Raw genomic sequence first — 23,217 nt, 5'->3', positions numbered from 1 at the left:
ATTATGGAGTGGGCCTGAGAAGCCCCGGTGTTTGTGAGCTTTGTCTGCTCCCTGATAGAACACTTTACACTCCATTGAATTACCTCTCCCATGCTGCTTCAGAGCAGCGGAGCAGGAAATGATTCTCCCAGGCTCCTGTGTATTAAAATCTTTTAAATGTATTCATCAGCCTCTTGTCTGCTTGCCTCAAGTTCCTTGGGAATCTACATTCCTCTGGTTCAGACAGCTGACTCCAGGAAAACTATTTGATTATATTTGAAGGTTATATTTGTCTGTTTTATGTGAGGCTTTCTGTTTTAGCAACCTTTACAAATGCAAGACTTAAAGAACACAAACCAAGTATATTGTACTATCTTCACAGTTAATTCAATGCATGTGTACATTTCCACATAGTATTTATCCTAGAGGCAGATTAAATCAATACTTTTCTGGAAAATCCTGAAGTATGGATTAAGGGACGATTTAGCTCAGCACAGTTTTGCGTTGTTTGCTTATAGCAATGTGTTGATCTTTCAGAGTTCAACTAAATTTACTTCAAAGCACTAACCATGATTCAATACATCTACAGTGCGGTGTATTTCTACCCTTATATGCTGGATGCCTTACCCCTTTCAACATGATGGTGTGATTCCCCAGTGCTTCATGGGTTTTTTTTGATTAATTGCACATTTTTAAGTTCATATAAAGAAAAAATCAATATGTGGAGAAAATGTGACCACAGCTACTATCGCTGGCATAGTATGTATTGTACAGATGGCATTTTGCTCTGGTGTTCTCAAAATCTTTTTCATTTCCTTCTCCAGCCGTTTAGTAAACACCAATTGCTTCTTGCTAAATTGCATGGGGAGATTGAGGGTGGGCCAGCATGCTCCTCTATTCAATCCATCAGAATCAGACTGGAACTGCCTCCTGCAACAGACTGGACGCTTCACAGTGCCATGCAGCAGAGTTTGCACTGACATGAGAAGTGGCACTTCTCATTGACATCACCCCAAGCCTACAGTTACCCACTGAGTTACCATAGGTACACTTTAAATGAGAAGCAAAAGACTCCTGGTAACTAATCTTACCCCTCGTAATTAACCCTAACCCCAACCTACAGTAGTTCTAGGAGGCACTGTGCTAATTGTGTGCTGATAACTAAGAATCTGGGTCACAGCCGGCTTGTGTCATGGTCCAGGGTGAACTTACTCTATCTAGGTCGCAAAGCCTATGCAGTATGTCACATTGTATTTTGCATGGTATTGAAATAGATACCTATGGGAATCACCTTATAGAAACAGTGTTTGGACACGTTTTAATTATTGCAAGATGTAAGAGTATTATTTTTCTTTCATTCACCATCCATCACGTGGCATTGGAATGGTGGCTGTGTTACTGTATATACTAAACATAAAATATACCAAACATTACTCCAGCTATTGTACAAATTCCACACGCCAAATGGTCTTCTTCATTTCACATAGTCAATATAAAAACTTATGGTACTAAATCAAGGATAGAGAATCTCAGATTCAATTTATGAATGAGGAACATTGCATTTAGTGATTTACAAGACTGCTTTCGACCTGCTATTCACAAATCAAAGCATGTGTTTTTCCAGGGATTCTTTAGTGTATCCATGGATGCTGCAATGGGCATGTGTCAGAGTGTGTCAGAACAGGTACAGTACCTTCTTGTACTTGAAGGCATCTTTGGTGGCTTAGAAGGCAGCACTGGAAGAGTGATTATTGAGATTGGCATTGTGGCTTTATGATGATGTTTTAGAGCATGTTTTTATCAAACCATGATCTAATGCATTCTGAAATGTAGGTTGTTACAGCTTATGTTGGATTTTTGTTTTAGAACAGATTTCCTCTTTATGTTTGAATCAATTATAATGACTCTGCAGGAGTTTGCAGCATACCATTTACAATGGTTTGTTTCAATGAATGTTATTTGTCAAGGAGAATTTCCAGCATAAAATGTCATTTCACCTTGCCTGCCCTGGATTCTTCAAATATGCTCCCAATGTTTTTATTTTTGCATAGAAGATAAATGAAGAATTAAAGACGTTTTCAAAAAAGCAAAGGGAATTTGTATGACACTAAAGTTGCCTCCTATTCCCTCAACAAAAACAGGAAAATACAGGACACTACTGTATATACAATTTGGAGATCTTTCTCTAATACAACCACTGTTGAAAATTGTTACATAAACAGCCTAGTCACATAATATGTTACACAGTCAGAGTTAATAAATACTGAGTTCAGAAGGGGTGATATATAAAAAATAGAAGCTAGTTAGAAACAAAACATAACTAATGAAATACCAAAAAGCTGAACACATACAATAAGCAGCTTCATCCTCTCTCAAACTCCCCTTGTCCCTTTCATTCTCAGTTTCTTATAGCAAAACACTCCCTCTTGTGTTAGTTCGGAGCATTGCCTAAGGTTAATGTTTTAAGTAAGAAAAACAGAACTGACTGTGAATATGACCTTAAGTGTCACCTTTCAAGAAATGAATGAATTCTCTTTGGTGCTGCCATCTTTCTGAGTGACAGAGTTGGGACAGACCAAACCCATCGCTCATCTTATAAATCATGTACACATGATATGACAGTATAAATACCTGTAGACAGGGCCTTCCTATAATTGCTTCACTGCTCTGATTAACAGCAGGTCCCTAAGTGGCTGCCACTTAAACCAATGTTATCAGAAACCTTTTTTAGGGTATCCATAACACAGCTAATTCTAGTTTTGATTAATAAACCCAACATACCTATGCCAAAGATCTTAAGTGAGGAATTTTTCACAGAACTGTGAATTTTAAAAGTTTTCATTCTTAATACACATAATCAATTCAAATTGCAGGAAATAGAAAATTCCCAGGAAAAAAATACTACCTTTAATGTTTATGATGTTCTGATTTAAAATTACACCATAGCTTATGAGGGGCTCTGTCACCTACCCTAGGCTATGCATGATTCATACTGTAGATCATACACCTACTGTAACATACTGCAATTAGTACAGCTGTGGTCTGACCCGAGTTTGCGTTCTCAACAGTGTGTACTGCACACAATGGGGAAGACTCTACATTAACAGTTTCTACTGTATTAGGGCTTAGCTTTATGAAACCATTGTTCCCTAAGCTGAGGTCTCTTTATCCTGGCTGCCTGGTTCCTTCTTAGCTTCATTGTAATATTCAGATCTATGATCCTGCACCACATTGTTATTGTTAAGTAGAATTATTTCAGTATCTTCTTTTTAATGGGCTAAGTATTTTTTGAAACTATTTAAAATATGCTATCGAACATCTTCAACATATTACGTAAAATAATTGATGGTAACAAATGGAATATGACAGAATGAATAACATCAATTTGTATTAGTTAGTTTTTTTTCTATATGCAGAAAGTTACTACTTGGCTCAACTAAAAATTGCCACACTTTCACATATTCCCTGTAATTTGTTAATCGTAGTCCATCAGTGAATCCACTGTGTTCAGTACTTCTCAGATCCTGCCAAAAGTTCACACAGTAATCATGGGTCGTGCATGTTAAGTTTGCATTTCAATATTAAAGCTCATGTTTTCCAGCATCTAAAATGTTTTAAAAAGTGTATCTGAGAACAGATTGTGTTGAGTCTACATTTATAAGCTGTATAACATGCAAAGTAAGGCATAAACCATGAGAAAAAAGCGGCCATGAAAATCACAGCACCTGATTTATATTGTCAGAATGTGTTTATTACAGTATACTGATGCAAGAAAATGTACATCATCCCATCTTAATCCCATTCCATGTTTGCCTGCACTCTCCAATCCCCACCTTTCCAGGTAATTCTCAAGGTTATACAGTATGTTCTAATATGAGGAATATATGAACAAACATGTTGTTTATAATTTCCTCTATTTATAAGCCTATAACAGTAAAATCTACTACTATCTTTAACTGTCTTGCAAAAAAGATAAAAGGCTTTATTCAAAGAACTGGTCTTGAAATGAAATTCTGAAGCATCACGCCATATACAGGTGTAAAAAGGGATGAAAGGGTAACAGTTTCATACATTTTTTGTGATAAAAAAATAAAAATTGAAATGCACTGTAAGCAGTGTTTTTTCTAGCTTCAATCTGCATTCATTAAACCCTCATCTTAACTGAGTAATATACAACAAGGGCTCTTAACAAGAATTACAAAAGCAAGCATTTTATGACATATATTAGCTTTTCAAAGCAGATAATTAATAATGCCAGTTATTTCCTGACACTCAGCAAAAGCACATATTGATCATTTGTTTTATATAACCAGCTGACTTTTTTTAAAGGTTATACAATGTACTTTCATTGTGAAACACAGTAAGAATTATCTTTCCCATCATCTCCAATTCTTTAGGTAATAGGTTGAAATAGATTAATCTGTATGATCTTTTGTAGGAATCAAAATGAGTAGAATTAGAATAACTGCAGCTGGCTATTGTTCTCTCGCTTATTAGTGTAAATGTCATAAAATAGGGTAATTGCAAAAAATGATTAACACAGCCGTAGTAGGTTACACAGGAGTGTCTAGGAACAGTTTCAGCCAAATACAGCAGGACTGAAAAGAAAAAAAAACTGTCTGCCTCCAAACTCAGGGATGAAGTCAAGATGAGACAAATAATACCCTTCAATTGTTTTAGGAGGTATCCATTTTTTTAAAAGTTCATGCTTACAGTGCCTTGCGAAAGTATTCGGCCCCCTTGAACTTTTCAACCTTTTGCCACATTTCAGGCTTCGAACATAAAGATATAAATTTTTTATTTTATGTGAAGAATCACCAACAAGTGGGACACAATTGTGAAGTGGAACGAAATCTATTGGATTTTTGAAACTTTTTTAACTAATAAAAAAATGAAAAGTGGGGCGTGCAAAATTATTCGGCCCCTTTACTTTCAGTGCAGCAAACTCACTCCAGAAGTTCAGCGAGGATCTCTGAATGATCCAATGTTGTCCTAAATGACTGATGGTGATAAATAGAATCCACCTGTGTGTAATCAAGTCTCTGTATAAATGCACCTGCTCTGTGATAGTCTCAAGGTTCTGTTGAAAGCGCAGAGAGCATCATGAAGACCAAGGAACACACCAGGCAGGTCCGTAATACTGTTGTGGAGAAGTTTAAAGCCGGATTTGGATACAAAAAGATTTCCCACGCTTCAAACATCCCAAGGAGCACTGTGCAAGCGATCATCTTGAAATGGAAGGAGTATCAGACCACTGCAAATCTACCAAGACCTGGCCGTCCCTCTAAACTTTCAGCTCAGACAAGGAGAAGACTGATCAGAGATGCAGCCAAGAGGCCCATGATCACTCTGGATGAACTGCAGAGAACTACAGCTGAGGTGGGAGAGTCTGTCCATAGGACAACAATCAGTCTTACACTGCACAAATCTGGCCTTTATGGAAGAGTGGCAAGAAGAAAGCCATTTCTCAAAGATATCCATAAAAAGTCTCGTCTAAAGTTTGCCACAAGCCACCTGGGAGACACCCCAAACATGTGGAAGAAGGTGCTCTGGTCAGATGAAACCAAAATCGAACTTTCTGGCCACAATGCAAAACGATATGTTTGGCGTAAAAGCAACACAGCTCATCACCCTCAACACACCATCCCCACTGTCAAACATGGTGGTGGCAGCATCATGGTTTGGGCCTGCTTTTCTTCAGCAAGGACAGGGAAGATGGTTAAAATTGAGGGGAAGATGGATGCAGCCAAATACAGGACCATTCTGGATGAAAACCTGTTGGAGTCTGCAAAAGACCTGAAACTGGGACGGAGATTTATCTTCCAACAAGACAATGATCCCAAACATACAGCAAAATCTACAAAGGAATGGTTCACAAATAAACGTATCCAGGTGTTTGAATGGCCAAGTCAAAGTCCAGACCTGAATCCAATCGAGAATCTGTGGAAAGAGCTGAAAACTGCTGTTCACAAACGCTCTCCATCCAACCTCACTGAGCTCGAGCTGTTTTGCAAGGAAGAATGGGCAAGAATTTCAGTCTCTCGATGTGCAAAACTAATAGAGACATACCCCAAGCGACTTGCAGCTGTAATCGCAGCAAAAGGTGGCTCTACAAAGTATTAACGCAAGGGGGCCGAATAATTTTGCACGCCCCACTTTTCATTTTTTTTGTTAGTTAAAAAAGTTTCAAAAATCCAATAGATTTCGTTCCACTTCACAATTGTGTCCCACTTGTTGGTGATTCTTCACATAAAATAAAAAATTTATATCTTTATGTTTGAAGCCTGAAATGTGGCAAAAGGTTGAAAAGTTCAAGGGGGCCGAATATTTTCGCAAGGCACTGTACAGTCATTCCCATAATCATTACTGATTTTCCAGAAGAGAGACATGAGAACCATTCTAGACTCAGACAGGGAATAAACCAACACACCAAGATCCTTCCCCATTGGGAGCAGGAAGGGGTGAAATCTAGATCCTGGAGATTTTAGCGCTATGCCACAACCAAACGGACTAGTCTGCTCCATAACCTGGCATAGGCATAGAAATTCAATAAGTCTTCATTTTGCTTAATACATTAATATAGATTAAACATGTGTACAATTTTAGGAATTTAGGAATTTTAGGAAGTGAGAACTGTAAAAACATTATGACCTGTCTCTCTTATGGTATCTCTTCTAACACAACAGATTTTCCTGCAAAGTTTAAAACAGCACGAAATGCTGAATATAGTTCGGACATATCTTAATGTCAAGTGTATAACTCTTTAAAAGTAAACAAAACAAGATTTTATGTTCCTCAGGGAAGTGGCAAAGTGATGCCTACGTTAAGTGGCTGATAAAATAAAAATGCATGAGATATGTTTCCATTGTTGCATGACTATGTGTGTCCATCAATGCAACAAGAATACATTCTTTTATACTCTTAGTAATGACTTCCCTACCGAACATCACAGAGAGAACCCAGAAGGAAGTCTCTCTGAATCCCTACCTATTGAATTTACAAAGTGTAATTGCTACGGTAAACTCTGCAACAAACTTCCTTTTGTTTGTTTTTTTCCTCTTTAAGCATAAATATACCTTCAATCAAAATTAATGCATGGCTAAGCAGGCAGAAAAGCCTACAAGTGTCCTATAAGTCAGGCAACTTCCCTTCTATGATTATCAAAGAAGCTGTAATTCCAAAACTTTTTCTATCGCTGCATAATTCATTCTCAGGGATTTGAAACAAATAAGGGACATGAATTCATGTTGTGAAATAGTGACTAGACACTACGTAAAACTGACAAAAAAAAGTCATCCCCCACTGAAGTTCTGTTAAATATCTAAGAACAGTATCCAATTTTAAAACTGAGACTTTTTTAAAAAACAGTAACACCATTTACTATTGCCATGCTGAGCTGCATGTCATATCTGTCTCCAAGACCACGTACAGCATACAGGGAATGCACTAAAACAATTACAATTTTACTAACATCGAATGTAGAATCACTTTTTAATGAAAATGCTCAAAATTAACCCAGGTTTCATGTTTCTTCATCTGCCACAGTACTTCTAAATGTTCAGAAACATCATTAATGAAGTACCTTACAATTTTTTGCAGAGCATTTAATAGTTCACTTAATACTACCTCTGTATTGGTAATAATATAAATTAGGAACAAGTAATAGGTTTATTCCATGCTGAAAAAAGGAAGAAAGAGAACACAACGTTTCGGCCATGGAGCCTATTACTTGTTCCTTTGCAGCCTACGCATGCTGACGCAGCTACTCACCATAATATAAATTATAATACATATAATGTATATACTGTATATAGATCTTTTTACAAACTATAATGTATGTTGAATTTGTCTCATCCACCTGCCCAGTAGGATTTTATATAGAGTCCTTACGTTTGGAAATGAGTTATAGCAATGTAAAGATGGCAAACAGCTGAGTACTGACCCCTAAAAATTTAACCGATAAAGAATGATTATTTCAGGCTAGGCATCTTAAGTCTCCATCTCAACCTTAAGAGTTGAATCACTATGGCAACAGCGGGGAGACCTCATACAGAAGTTAATATAACAGCAATTGGGCCCTGTCAAAGAATGAGGTGTTTAATATTTTTCACATAGCAATAGAAAAAATGCCACAAAATGAGTTTAGAGTCAAATTAAGCTAGTGGAAGCACGTTAATCATAATAATAATGTAAAAAGATTTTATTTTCATTGCTGGTTTGTTATTTTTATTGTTTTTAGGTATTACATTATTGTATACAAAACAGGTATTGTATAGCCGAAAATGTGTATTTGCTTTGCATATAGTAATAGAACTAATACAATTTCCACTGTGGTTTGCAAAGCTTACTTTTATATGGAATAATCACTGAAGCTTTAAACCCACAGCAAAAAAAAAAAACAGCAGCAGGATAGTGGTGGAATTAATGTGTTTAAAAAATGAAGCAACTAATTAACCCAGCATGAAATTTAGGTTTTTGACAAATGAAGTGCTGGGTGGTATGTTGGCACAGTGGTTAGCATTGTTGCCTTGCAGATTTCGGGACCTACTGTAGGTTTACAACCTGCGGTGCTTTGGTTTTCTCTCCCAGTCCAAAGACATACTGGTCCTGTATGTTAATTGGCTTCTGTGGAAAGCTGCCCTGGTGTGAGTGTCTGTGTCTGTGTCTGTGTCTGTGTCTGTGTCTGTGTGTGTGTGTGTGTGTGTGTGTGTGTGTGTGTGTGTGTTGTCTGTGTCTGTGTGTACCCTGTGATGAACTGGAGTCCTATCCAGGGTGGAACCTTTGCTTGCCATGAGAAGCTCTGGCTCCCCTGAAACTGTGAATTTGATAAAGCAGTTTAAAAATGGTTGGACGGATAGACACATAGCATGCTAATTTTAAATGGAGATTTGATTATAAAAAAACCAAAAACAGCAACACTGTCTAAGCTTTAAGTAAAAGATTTTTAGACGTAAGCCAGAGTAAGTTTTTAAGATGCTAAACACCAGTGGTTCTCAATATGTGATCAGTAAATGTACATTATCACTCAGTTCTGATTTCCATACTGCACTGCAGCTCATTTAAAAACAGGCTTGTTTAATTATTCAGATGTATCCATGCAAAGTAATTTCTGTTCTAATTCTTTGAATTGTATCATGATAGTTCAGTAGAGCATCCTCTCAATCCCTGATAATGGCATAAGTAATTAAAATGCAGTTGTAGAAAAATAAAAACAATGTTTTGAGTGCTGTTATAAAAACTAATGTAGTCCTAGGTCCCTTCCCTGCCAAAATGGTCAGGCTGTAGTGTGAGTATTATTGTGTTTTAGGGAGCATATATCTTATGATCCCAGTGCAGCTGAAGTCTACTGAATGAACGATCAATTCAGAAGCTAACCAAATGAAAACCCAAAGAGTTCATACTTGCAGTGGGTCTACCACTAGTTTGAGAACATATCGTTGTCTGATCAGTCTCTGATTAAAATAAAGTAATTTTATACACCATATTTTGGCAAAAAGAATATAGATATTTAAGGTGAATAGCCTAATGAACAATTAAAAATTAAAATGATGTATTAAGACATAGCATTGTGTTTTAATATGTATATAATGTGTAATGTGTAATTCCTACAAGTACTTAGGGGTACACCTGGATGATAAGCTGGAATGGTCTGGTAACACTGACGCCCTGTACAAGAAAGGTCAGAGCCAACTCTATTTTCTTAGGAGGCTCAGGTCCTTTGGTGTGTGTGGAATACTGCTACACATTTTTTATGAATCAGTGGTGGCGGTGGCCATCTTCTACGCTGTTGTGTGCTGGGGAAGCCGCATCATGACAAAAGATGCAAATAGGTTCAATAAACTTATCAAGAAGGCTGGCTCTGTGTTGGGGATGAGCCTTGACCCCATGGAGGTGGTGGCTGAGAGGAGAATGCTGACCAAGCTCACAGCCATCAGGAACAACACCTCTCATCTGCTTCATGGGACTGTTACTGGGCAGCAGAGCACTTTTAGCAAAAGACTGCTCCAGCTACGGTGTTCAAGGGAACGTTTCCGCAGGTCTTTCCTCCCGGCGGCTGTCAGGGTGTATAACGCTGCCCTAGGCTAGGACTGTTAGCCCTTCATTTGCTCGTCTATGGATAGCATGTTTGCTCCATTGTACTTTTTGGACAATCAGTCTATATAAACCTATGCACATTTTGCACATATTTTGATTTCCATACTGATAGACTTGATAAAAGCTACCCAGCAACATGAATACAAGCATTGTATCATTTGCAACATTATAACTGACAATAAAGAAAATAATGAGAAACTGTCATCCATTTTGAAGAGATTTACAAATATTTTATGCTGTTTAGCAAAATGTTAACATGTTTTGTTCTGAATGGCCACTGCATTCAGAACAAAATGCATGCAAATTCCAACAGGGTTAAGTCAATTCAGAGCCTTTTTTCATGGAAGACAATGCTGTGAAAGAACAGCGAGGTACTAGGGAAAAGTTGTGTTTAATTGCCTGTACTGCCTTAAAAATGTAGCTCAGTGAGCTCCACACAGTAATTAAGTATTTTTCTAAGTGTCTGCATATAAGCTGAAGACTGTCACATTTCATATTGTCACATTAAAGTGTTGCCATTAACATGAAACATTCAAGCAGAAAGGGGTATTTAATGCAATTTTGTTAAAATAGGAAAGCTTCTGTGAGTGAAATTTTAAATGTCAGCTATTGCCTGTGCCCAATCACCCACTGATATCCCTATCATTAACAAACTCCAATCCACGCTCTGTAGGCCACTACTCTGAATAACAGTACTTTTCACATACAGTACTTGCAGTAGGAATGGGCAGAGTCCTGAATAATCAATTGAATGCAATCTTAAATTTATCTGCATTTTAATGATAATAAACAAAGAAGCAGAAGACTTAAAAAGTTCAAAACGCATTGCACAATGTTCTGTAATTCTCAGGTTATCAATAGATTAATAAATCTTTTGAAATACAAAATAATCTTTGATAAAATATACACAAGGACATTTACCATTAACAGACAACTATTTAGTTCATTTAGATTATTCAGTTTTTAGTAACTAAGTGATTTGAGGATCTCATCCAACCATTTCTTAGAAGGGTGCCAGCTTGAACAATACACCTGGGTAGCTTGTTCCAGACTCCAAAAGCCTTTGTGTGGAAAAAAAAACAGTTCCCTGTAGTTCCATCTTATTCCTCTGCTCTTATTTGGTTGGTTCTAAAGAAGTACTGGACATGGCTGTGTCTCAAAATCTCAAAGAAAAGTTCTAAACATAAAAAGCAAAAATCGATTTTAGTGGCATTCCGGCAGTCAGACAATATGAGGAGTTGGAATTCCACCTATGGTTTTTACCTAAGAGTTTCTGTTCAGCGGGTTCATGAAAAATAGTGCCCCCTCACATTGCCTCATTCAATCAATACCATGTAGAGCTTTGATGAAGTACAGTATTCAGGAATGTGAAAAACATTGGTATTAGTGTTAGCAACCAGTCTATGCTGTAACACTAATCTGGAAGAGAACTTATCCAGAACTGATTTTACTCCACTGTATTCCACTTGCAGAGCAATCTTCCTGTTTGCAGTAGATTTGAAAAATCCCCAGTTTGGGCTTTTTATTATCTTATTATTATATAAATAAGAATCTGGCACACTGTAAAAGTGAATAATCAGGCCACATGAGTCTCATGTGGACTCATAGCCATAAAGCTAAATTTCAATTGCCCAAAAACATTTTTATAATAGTCAGGATAAATAATGAATTTTACATTTTTAATATTTTTAGTGCAGTCCAAATGGAAGGCAAACACTAATTATAATGAAAAAGCTAATTTTATCTCTAAGGCATAAATGACAGAAAATAATGATAACATCTGTATGATCCATAATCATTTTCAATAGAAGAGATGTATACAATGTTTATAAAGAAAGATGAGACTAAGCACGCTACTCCTGGCAAACCTTAATAGGAATATTTCTTAGACCCCCTAAACAAGACAGCACTCCATACATATTCATTTTTACTGGGGTCAAGAAGAATAGTCCAGTCCAGTTTCCTGAACTGGAATAAACCTCTCTCTTTCATACCACAGGCTTTCCGAAAGCATCAAGAAATCATCCTTCTATTTTGAAATCCTAGTTTTTCTCTGTTGAATAGGATTTAGGTAAAGGAAAATTACATTTTGCAGGAAATCTGGAAGAACTGTAAAAAATTTAAATACAAAAATTAAAACAACATGAAAAAGATGATAATACACGACTCACATTAATATTCTGTTGCACATTAAAATGCAATGGTTAAGTTTTACATCAATAGCTCATTGGACACACTAAAAAGGTTATTAACATTTCAAATGCTGAGCACATATGTAGCTTCGTTGATTGTCTGAATAATATTATTCTTTTGGGATAAGAAAATAAAGAGCAACAGTTTTTTGAGCTGAGCTAAAATTACAAATATGCAATACTGTTTAGGATTCTGTATATGTAACCATGAAAACCTTTTTTTTATTAATGCAAAAACAGCGACGTATAAATCGTACAGTATGTGATGAAGATCACATGGTTGCGACTGACGTGCTTGAAAGCAGTTTTTTTGTGCGAGTGGCTTGGGGAATGACATGTTCTACTTCCATAACCACTGGACAAGAAAAAAAGAAAGCCGGCTTTGTAAAGGATGCGCCATGCCCTGGCTCAGAACCGTCACTTCCATCTGATCTTTCAGTGTTCATCATTGTCAGCATGTGGAATTCCAGGAAGACAGAACTCAAACATCAAGAGAAGGAACACAGCTCATTGACTGCATGAAAATGATCTGTATTCTAGTAGGCCATTCAGGGATAGCATGCTGGCAGCATCGAGACAAAATTGCCACCTATGGGCCAGAGAACTTCTGTGAGCTAAACAAAGAGCTATTAAGTGTTTTATTTGCCTACAAATTATGTTTTACCCTTGACAGACATGATCATATCTGTCAAGGGTAAAAGATAACTTGCAGGTGAATATCTGCTTAGAGACATCATGGGGAGCATTACACTGATTGTTGCATTGTCCAAGCCAGCTGGTGGGGCAATGGAAGTGTGATGACTTGAAAACGAATCACCTTCCACCATAAAAATACTTTTTTTTTATTGTGGTAGATCGAGGGCATCCTTACTGAATAGGAAAACACTGAAGCTTTTGCTAATGACCCAAGACCAACAGAACATCTGTGAAACCAACAAGCCAAAGTCACCAACAAAAGACAGCTGTGATCAGCCTCAGCTAGTTGGCTGCAGCCACACATGAGAGGGAGAACATCCCACAGCACCCTATCCAGAGCCTGGTAAGGTACTTGCTTCAATGTTTTCATGTTGCATTACTTTTAGTACTTAATGGATGACTGGGATGAGTGCCGTTGAGTCGGTGCCGACTCATGGAGACCCTATGGATAGTTCCCCCGTCACTCTCCATGGAGTGTTCATGGCAAGATACAGAAGGAGATTGCCAGGCCTTTCTTCCACGCAGATAGTGCTACTGTTGTTGCCGTTGTCACAGAAATGTGACCCTCTGCCGCCAACACTGCCCCATACTTCTGCTGCCCACTTGTTAGAGAACCTTGTGCCCGACGTGGGACACGAACCCACTATCCTGAGATTGAGTCTCATGCTCTACCAACAGAGCTAGTAGGGGGACTTAGTACTTAATACAAACCGTATAATGATTCTTTGATCTGTATTTATGTTGGTATTTTCTGTGACTTTGTTTGATATAGGTGTTTAAAATATCATCTGGTTAATTCCATTGTTGATCTCAGTGTTGCATTTCTGCATGTTTTTAAATTCCCATGTGGAAAGAACAGTGCAAGTTACTGCATGTAAAACACTAGACTCTTGCCGTGAAGAGTACAGTTGGCTCAGTTAGTATTTGAGGGATGGTAATTGCTATGTGAGACAGTTCTACTGGGTCATCTAAGTAAGAAAAACAAGGCAATCTAGAGGGAATTCTTCCTGCCTAGCTGCCCATTGGAAGCTATACAGTGGTTAAATAGAGGACTTCAGGGTCTGTCACACCATCCATGAGCACTTAATTCATCACAAGCAAAATCAGGATGAAACCAATGGAGATTAAGTGCTAAACTAGGAGAAGAGTGGGAAACACGCACAAGTAGCCAGTCCTTCACAAGGGAGAAATCCCAGTAAGTCTCGTGATACTGTAGTTATTAAGGCTTTAGAGTACAACACAGTGACTACTGGTCTCACTAAAGCATGTTCATTCAGCAACAACACAGGGGTGCTCTACACTTAACCCACTTGGGACCTTAGAAAAGTCCCCAAAAAGCATAAGAAATGAAAATGTGGCAATATATTTAAATGCAGTCTTACATAGTCAGCCTTATGCCTTTGTAGAGCCTCATATGCCAATATAATTTTCATAACTGTTTGACTAATACAATGATTATTGCTCCAAAAAGACACCACTGCTATACATGTATCATAATACAACAATATTTGTTATTGCAGAAGATAATGCATTCTGTATGTTAGAGTTAGTTTTAGTTGGGCTTGGGGTCAGAAATAGAATTAAAGTCATCATACTGTAGGACCCTGCGTGTTTGTTTAGAAAAATAGTTCTTAAAGGTTATGAATGTTATAGCATGATTAAGTAGCCACTAGGATGAGGGCTACAGAAAACAGCATTCAGATACAGAATACACAATCAGCCCATCTGTTAACTAGTTTTAAAAAATGTATCTTCTTGACACTTTTCGTACAGTTCATCAACGAAGATCTACAGTATTCTCTTACAAAACACAGCCTTTAAACTATTAATATATTTTGTTATAATATGACATTTAGAAAATATTTAAATAGGCAGGACATTTTGATGTAGAACACCTGTAAATGACCTCCTGCAGAAAAAATACAGGGATCACCCAAAATTAAGTTTAAAGGAAGCTTCATTAACGACCTGCTTCCAAAGGTACACTTCGATTTAGTTACTGCACGTTAACAGTGCAGGCTGCCAGTAGGGGATAATAAGTAGCTTTGTAGCCTATATGACCTTATACAGGTCTCGTTATTATTAACAGGTTAAACATCTATCGTCCAAATACGTAATATTCCATTCCAGCAGTAAACGGTGAAGCACTAAATACAAAAAATCTAATTATTTAATTGAATGAATATGTATAGATCAAATCCTAACTACTGTAGGACGTTTTTTTTACACAAAAGACTTTAGATATTTGTTACACTTTAATATATCCTCTGCTGAATTGCAAGTAAATTGCAATGTACTGTAGGTTTCATAATCTGTAGGTTCTTAGTGGCTGAAAATGATACATTGATGTGTACTATCTGAAAAGGAAATATGTAACAAGACAAATGCTAGAATTATGGTTTACTAGCTTTTGTTTGAGAATACTGGATTTATTGACTATATACTGTACCAGTTATTTCAGTGGTATTTTGCAGCATAATAATGGACTTCAGAATCAGAACTAAACAGCCAGCATTCAAATAGGATTACTGGTTTGTCAAGGAAATTAAAAACTTGTTTTTCATTACCATATTTATCCCCCCCCCTCCTTATATAATTAACAATTATAATGTTAATTAATAAATTAACATGATCCTATTAAGCTAATCAGGAATATAAGGGGAGAAAGCACTGCATCATGTCATTTACTATACATCTTGTTTGAATGTTATCACTATAAAATAACATTTATACTTAGGCAAGTCCAGATTGGGCAGAAATAAAGGACTGTTGCATAGGTGCCCCTGGGTATTTTTCATGCGGAGTGCTTGATATTTTAAATCCCTAATGCCAAATCCTTTTATTTCAGGATCATCATTTGGGGTTTGAAGGGGGAGACTGCCTGTTTACAGTAATTATCGACTGCTCCACCTTCTGGTAAAGTCGTGTAACCACATCTCACAATTTACAGTTTGATGTTTGCACAGCCCATTGTTCCAAAATTCAGTTACACAGCAAAATTAAATATGAAGGCCCTTCAAATAAATTGTAGTATACCGACAACCCTGTGATTACCAGCACGAGAAGCTAAACTACTCGAATTAGTTTTAAGTATATCCTTGCTTAAACCTTCTGACCTCTTAAGTTAGTGAAACTTTCCTTTATAGAAGATAGCAAGAGATTGAGATTTACCTTGTTTTGAAATGACAGTAGTTAAAATAGTAGTTAAAAAGACCAATCTGAATAACAAATGTATGTTATTGATGCACAGTGAAGCTATCATGAAGAAACTAATAACGCTGTATTAGAACAAAAAAATATTTACACATTTACAGCATATAGCAGCTGGCCCAAACTACAATGTCCCGCAGTAACACCAACAGCGCTAAAGGCAATCCGCATAAAGTACACAATATACTGTACAATAAAAGTTTGTACTATCGCTGGGAAAATCTCAGAAATACAGTTTTACGATTGTTACTTGGTGGCATACCCGACGTTTGGTGTTCCTCTTTGTCCAACTACTAGTCCAGTGAGGGTGCATTCAATGTATTATATTCATGTACAGTACATAAACATGCACAGAATAAAATTCCCAATACACTGATGTCGCAACAGCTTACTGTTCTAGTTCAGTATTTTATTGGCTGCATTTCAATCACATCTAAAAGCGCAGTACGGTATATCACGACAGACTCAACCTGAAGATGTTTATTTTTTGTAGGCTGTGGTGAGAATAATCTTTGGATGTTTTTTTTATTATTATTTTAAACTGCTGTTGTTATGAGGCTCCTTTTGCACGTTCATGGGTTCTATAGTTCGTCTCTCCTTGCATCTTTACCTTAATAATATATAGAGGACCTACAGTATATAAAGGGAATTCCTCGGTAAAACAGCTTTCGCTCCTGCCTGGTGTTAGCAAGTTGCCCAGCAATAGTTTACCCGATACCTAGAAATATTTACAACCTTTTCTAATCAACTTAATTGCGCGCAGATTTCTTAATTCCGTTGGGGACAATAAATTTGTTAATTTTGAACCCTCTAACCCGTTAACAACCTGTCAAACATTAGCTTTGTATCCGTCTAGTTTATTTTGTAACAAGAAAACAGCAGTGCACCTAGGAGAAACGAGTACAGACATATTTGCAGCCACGTTTAAAAAAATCGAGTGCAACTGTTCTAAAATCATATGAATCCTAGAAATTTAATAAAACGATCTAACATCGTGCCCATAGTTAATCACCCTTTATTAGGTTAATCTTGTTAACCATGTTCTAATGTACAAAAAAGTTTGCAGTTCATTGGGGGTAATTTGCTTGCAGGATGAAATATAAGTAGCCACCATCAAAAGGCAATCAACAGCAGCAATGTAGTGTGAAAATGTGCATCTGGTAAATGAAATGAGTTGCTGCAAATCTTTGCGTGACCGTTCTCACACAATTTGTAAAAAAGTCCAAATGCATGCAATGTAAAGAGGTCCTACATACTATAAAAACCGCTTTTAACAAATTCCATTCGATAATTTTTCCTGTAAATAAGCCAAATAAAATTGATTAATTTAGGTACTGCTTACGGATCAAAAAATGGGAGCAGACAAAAATCAGTGCACCTGTTACTGGAGAAAACGGCATGCATTAACTGGTAGAGACACATCTGTAACTGGACTTACAATTGCACTTTGAATTGTTTATACGGTATACCACGACAGAAACATAAGGGCTTGGGAAATTATGACATTATATTCACTCCACTCCAATATTTCACGTGTAGCTTTGTAGGCCTTTAAACTAACAAACTATCTTACTTACGCTGCTGTTGTGTCCTGACCAGTGCACCATTGCCTGATTGTGAGCGGAATCTCCTGTCAGGGAGAAAGTAGTGCTGATTAGCTTCACCTCGTCTTGTCTGGCGTTTACTGCCTTGTTTTCATCCCTGGTCCATTTAAACTCGGACCTGCTCAGTCTGTGTCCACCCAGCAAAGGGTCAGCACTTTTCTTGTCATCTGAATGACTTCCTTCCAGTTGAGCACTGCTACTGGTCTTCACCTTTTCCATTAATTTTGACAGTTCGGGTCCACTCCTCTTCACCCTCGGAAACTTGGTGTCCTCAGATTTGGTCTTGTCATCGGCCTCGGAAAGTTTATTTCTTACCGCTGCTTTGTTTCTAAAATGAGCCAATTTCATCTCCTCGGTGGTCACTTCTTGACTAGTGTTTTTTTCTTCTTTCTCCCCGGATTCAAGCGAACTCCTCAAGGCTACTTTGGAATACACTACATCCACTCTTGAACGAGCCATTCTGACACCCTTAGCCAATTTCATCACATCCCCAGGAGCAGCTGCATCCGAACCATTTCCATTTCCAGTCTTAGAGCTAAAATCCCCGGCTACTTGGGAATGACTCCGAATCTGCTGAGAAGATAGCGTCCCTGTCTCCGTTGCATCCACACGCGTGAACAACATTAATCCCCCCCGTTTCAGTTTAGCCCGTGATGGGCATGATGTGCAAGTTATCTCAGCCTTGGCAGTAATCAGGATATGAGTGGAGATCAGAAGCCAGGTCCATAGAGCTAAGTACAAGCCTGGGCACAAGCCAGCCCCCCTCTCCATTGCTGGTAGAAATTTAGGGATTATTCTTCGCAAAACCCTTTTAACGATTAAGGGAGCGCACAACTCCTTCGGAACTTGTGAGATTGTTACTGTGGCCGCTGTAGTCTCTCGGTTTTAAAAAAGTGCTTTTCAGCGAAACTGTTCACGTTCAAGGATTTGATCAAGTGAACCTCCACATGGGGGAGGAGCTGAACTGGAGCCAAGCTGCCAAAGCTGCGCCCGGAAGAGAGAGAGGGAGAGAGGAGAGATAGATGAAGTCAGTTCTGCATGTGTTTCATAGCTGCATTAGAGCAGTAATTGCATCTTTATTGCTTTCGAAAAATAAATATCCCTTTTTCATTAAAGAGAAAACTATTACAGCAGGAATGATTCTGCATATTTTAATTATTTCAAACATATCAGCCCTCGCCAGTGCCAACTTCCCGAAATAGTTACAGTCCACACACACAAGGAAACGCAAATACTGTTATATTTTAGAAAATAAGATCCAGTTGTAAATAACTCAACCGTACTTTCCATTGCACTGCTACACCGTAGTTCTGTTCAGTTTCTTGATATGCACGTAAATGAGTACGAAAAACATTAATCGGAAAGAAATTTGTCTGCTCGCTTCTCGAGTTCCTTGTTCATTGTGCATTGTGATTTCGTTACAGTTACCATCTGGGCTTCTGCAGAGTAGATTACAGTACATTTAAATTGTTCAACACAAAGCGAAAGCAGTCGTCACAAAATGCAGGGAATTATCGATGTTACGTAAAACCGTGATATGAATCCTCCAAGTTTATAATTCTTCTGTATTACGATCAGTAGACAGTCGCACAACTGAAATAGTTAATGTAGCGCCTTCGCTAGCAACCCAGCGCTGTATCACAACGGTGCGCATCCTGCCGATTCAGGTTTGTTGTGGCAGCTGCGTCCTTCTAATATATATTTGGAAAATTATATTAACTTGTTTATCGGTGTTTTGTATCAAATTGAGGGAAAAAAACTAAAAGCAGCAGCTAATTTCTGGAAAATGCAACACTGCCATTGATATCAGATATACTGGACAGTACTGTATATCTGAGATCGCCCAGAATGAGTAAAATAATCTGGTGTTTTATTTAATGCGAACAGAGTATAATTAAGCCTTATCTTTTAAACCATGCAGTAGCTACCGACATCTAAGTAGGTGTTTAGAATATATCAATACCGGCATCTGGTTAAAAACTCGCAGAGAAAAAAATATATATACAGTATCAAAAGGCGTATATATACTGAAAAAAACCCACTGATATTACGTTAAGTATTTTAAAGTAGCCGTTTTCCCCTGCCATTTTCCCTTTCCATGTCATTGTCTCTGTAAAATATCTAAAGCGGTGTCTTTGAAAAGGCTAAATACAGGATTGAACAAATGTCACGGTCTGATAGTGACCGTTAACCGCGCAGTGCTGGACCACTTTATTTGTCGGTCTTAATCGTTTTCTGAGGCAGCCGATTTATCTCCTTATTTATTTGTTTGTGGGAGACATCTCTGGTTCTTATCTTATTCTCTGATGATTAAACGGGTGGACGAAAAATGTGCGTCATATCATGAAAAATGACACATCCCCACTTGCGCCTTATGGAAAACTTAGCTTTTATTTCCAGATAAATTCTTAAAATGTTGATTAAATCCGGTAATGTAACCATGTTAAACACAGTGATATTAAGTCTCATAGATAATTTGTGTTTTCTTGGTTTTGGTTGCTGAGACGTATCACCTGAGTGTGAGGGCTTTACATAAGATTCTGCAGAGTTCAAGACGTGCTCGAGTTAACAGACTTAGATTAGCCCACTCCTACAGTCTTTCGGGTCCCGCATTCCGGCAAGAGAGGAGTTGAATGATTAAGTGTGTATCGGTAAACAGCCATCTGTGATGGTATCGTACTGGGAGTTACCCAAAAATTGCAGGGTAGACTGTTAACTGATAAAAAAAAACTCAGAGAAACAAATTATTTTAAGAACAGATACAAGTAAAAGGGGGTCATTTCAGGTCCTTTGCAGTTGTCTCTGTTCAAGACTAGAAAGGTTCAATTCCTTCAGCTTGTAAATGTAGGGCATTCTTAAGACCATTAATGCAGCTGGTTGCTCTTCTCTGGACTAATACCAGAGCAGCAATATATTTTCTACAATGTAGTGATCAAAATTGTGCACAATATTCTAAATGTATTCTCAGTTGTACTGTACATTGCCTACTTGGCTTGATTAAAATTCTACCTTGCTACCTGGCAAAGTGGTGGTACTATGGCTAAGGATCTGTGCCTGTGACTGGAAGGTTGTTGGTTCAAATCCCACAGCTAGCAGAGGAATTCTACTCCAGTGGGCCCCTTAGCAACACCAACTGCTCCAGGGGTGTCCTGCTCTCTGACACCAAGCTTCTCTTTCCCTGCCTGTGGAGAGAGCAAGCTTTGGTTATGTAAAAAAGACAAATTTCTAATGCAAACAATTGTATATGGGCAAAAGTTATGCTACATTAAAAAAAAGTCATCCTATCATCATCTTCAGAAGATGCTGATTTAATTGAGTTTTTCCAATAATACAATGGACATACAGTATACTGTGGATGTTTTGGGATTTTAAAGATGTTTTCAATTATTACAAAATATTTGTAATTTCTTGTTTTCTTAATTCTACACATTTTATTTCAGTATACACTATTTCGTTATCAGATAAAGGAAGACTAAGAAGGAGTTTCCAGAACTACTTTCCAATGTTTTAAAAGGATGGACTGTGTATTCATTTAAAATAGGTATAACTGTGTACAATATATAGTTGTGGAATCTGTCTTTCTGCATTAGTGAACAGGTTTTTAATTCAACTTTGCAGGAATTACAGTTTTGAATATTTAATATTTAGTAAAATATAGAAGTGTGAAGCTGACCGGTGGACATTGAGGAAGGACTGCAAATCACAATGGAATTTCTTTGAAGATATTAACAAAAAACTTTATTAAATAACTAGAAATGTAACAGGAAAAAAGGATGAACATTAATTTGGTGAAAACACTTTGAATTCTATAATTTTTTTATCAAATAAAATGCTTAATAGTCATGATTCACATTGAATAGATCATGTACTTTAGTTTTGCAAATTCTATCTATCTGTACACTTACAGTACATGTGCTGGAAGACACATATCCCTTTGATGTTACTGCTGACTACTTTAATATTTCCATGCGTTCATCAACCAATATCATCCATCACAGAGTGATGGTTTTCATCGACAACCAGTGAACACTGCCACGATGAACCAATGAAAACAGAAAATTGCTCCCTAAATTATATTAAGATATATCTGCTCAAGTTGCAAGCTCAAATTCGACTTTTTTTTCATGTGCTAGCATTTGTTTATTTTGCTGACAACAGTCTTCATGAAATCTTTTTCTAGCAAGGCTTTCATGTAAAAACACTCCTGCACAATGCATATTTATGTATCCTTTACTTTAAATCTTAAAACCTGTAAAATACCTTAATAGCCTCAATTATAACTGGTTTTGAATTTGACTAATAAATATGGAAGATACTGTATAAAGGGTGTTGTCTCCTATATACTGTAGGTGATGCATTTCAATGGTAGATAAAGTGGGCTTCCTCCCATATAAATAACAACGAAGGTACTTCTGGAATGAAAAGGGCTATAGAAACAATTCATTATTATTCTTTAATAATTGTTTATTTCAATACTCTTATGAAGACAACCAAAGTACCAAATACACATCATAAGTGCAACTGTTTTGGTAGACCTTAGAATGTACTGGTCTAACACAGACTGATTCTTGCCCAGGCAAGCGTATATACACACACTATACAATCCCTGTGGAAATACTTGCTTGCTACAACAAAGTCAGCACTGTGTTAGTGGTGGTGGGGGGAGAAAATAAAGGAGTAACTTTCATTTCAGAAAAAGGATTTAAAGCTCCAATGGGAAAAGTACACTATGTGTAAGTTCAAAATCCAACTTTTTTATATCAAACCAAAAATTAAAGGTATACTAATCACTTTGAAAGTAAACATCCTTGCATTAGCTGTGTGTATATAAGATAAGGTAACTTTATTAGCCACATACAATTTCTTGCATTAGGAATTTGTCTTTTTTCACTTACCCCAGCTTGCTCTCCATGAGACACACAGGCAAGGAGAGAAGCTTGGGGTCAGAGCGCAGGTCAGCCATTGTACAATGCCCCTGGAGCAGCTGCGGTTAAGAGCCTTGCTCAGGGGCCCAACAAAGTAGGATTTCTCTGCCAGCCATGGGATTTGAACTGGCAACCTTCCAGCCACAGGTGCAGATACTTAGCCACAGAGCCACCACTATACAGCATAGACTGTACATACAGTACTGTACTGTATTATGCAGTAAAAGAAATGTATCACTTAAACAAAGTTATTGCTACCTACAATAAAGTTATTGGAAGACAGACAACTTTTAATAGCATATGCATTGACATTGACATGGTTTAGGTAAATTCATTATTTTTATCAACAAGGTTAATCAACAGGGGTTCTGCTGAGAATCTCACAGGTGTGATCACTGATGAAAACAATACAAGCTGTACATCTGCAATGTCTGCTTTGCTCCAAGTTGCAGATGCAGTCTTGTGAGATTCAATCCAATTCTTCTCATAAAGCCTAGACAAGTATGTTCCTGTTCA

The 23,217-nt window shown here is 37.4% G+C and overlaps 1 protein-coding gene across 1 annotated transcript in view; it reads right to left on the bottom strand.

The window, feature by feature from the left end:
- sorcs3a (sortilin related VPS10 domain containing receptor 3a) overlaps positions 1-18,735 on the bottom strand; it is a 273,164-nt gene extending 254,429 nt beyond the window's left edge. The window contains exon 1 of the mRNA XM_006630827.3: positions 17,750-18,735. Coding sequence (XP_006630890.2) covers positions 17,750-18,547 — 798 coding nt within the window. The 5' untranslated portion in view covers positions 18,548-18,735. The remainder of the gene's footprint in view (positions 1-17,749) is intronic.
- Positions 18,736-23,217: the final 4,482 nt, after the last annotated feature.

Source organism: Lepisosteus oculatus, chromosome 4 (assembly GCF_040954835.1).
Source record: "Lepisosteus oculatus isolate fLepOcu1 chromosome 4, fLepOcu1.hap2, whole genome shotgun sequence".
Lineage (NCBI taxonomy): Eukaryota > Metazoa > Chordata > Actinopteri > Semionotiformes > Lepisosteidae > Lepisosteus > Lepisosteus oculatus.
This window is presented reverse-complemented; position numbering and strand designations above follow the sequence as displayed.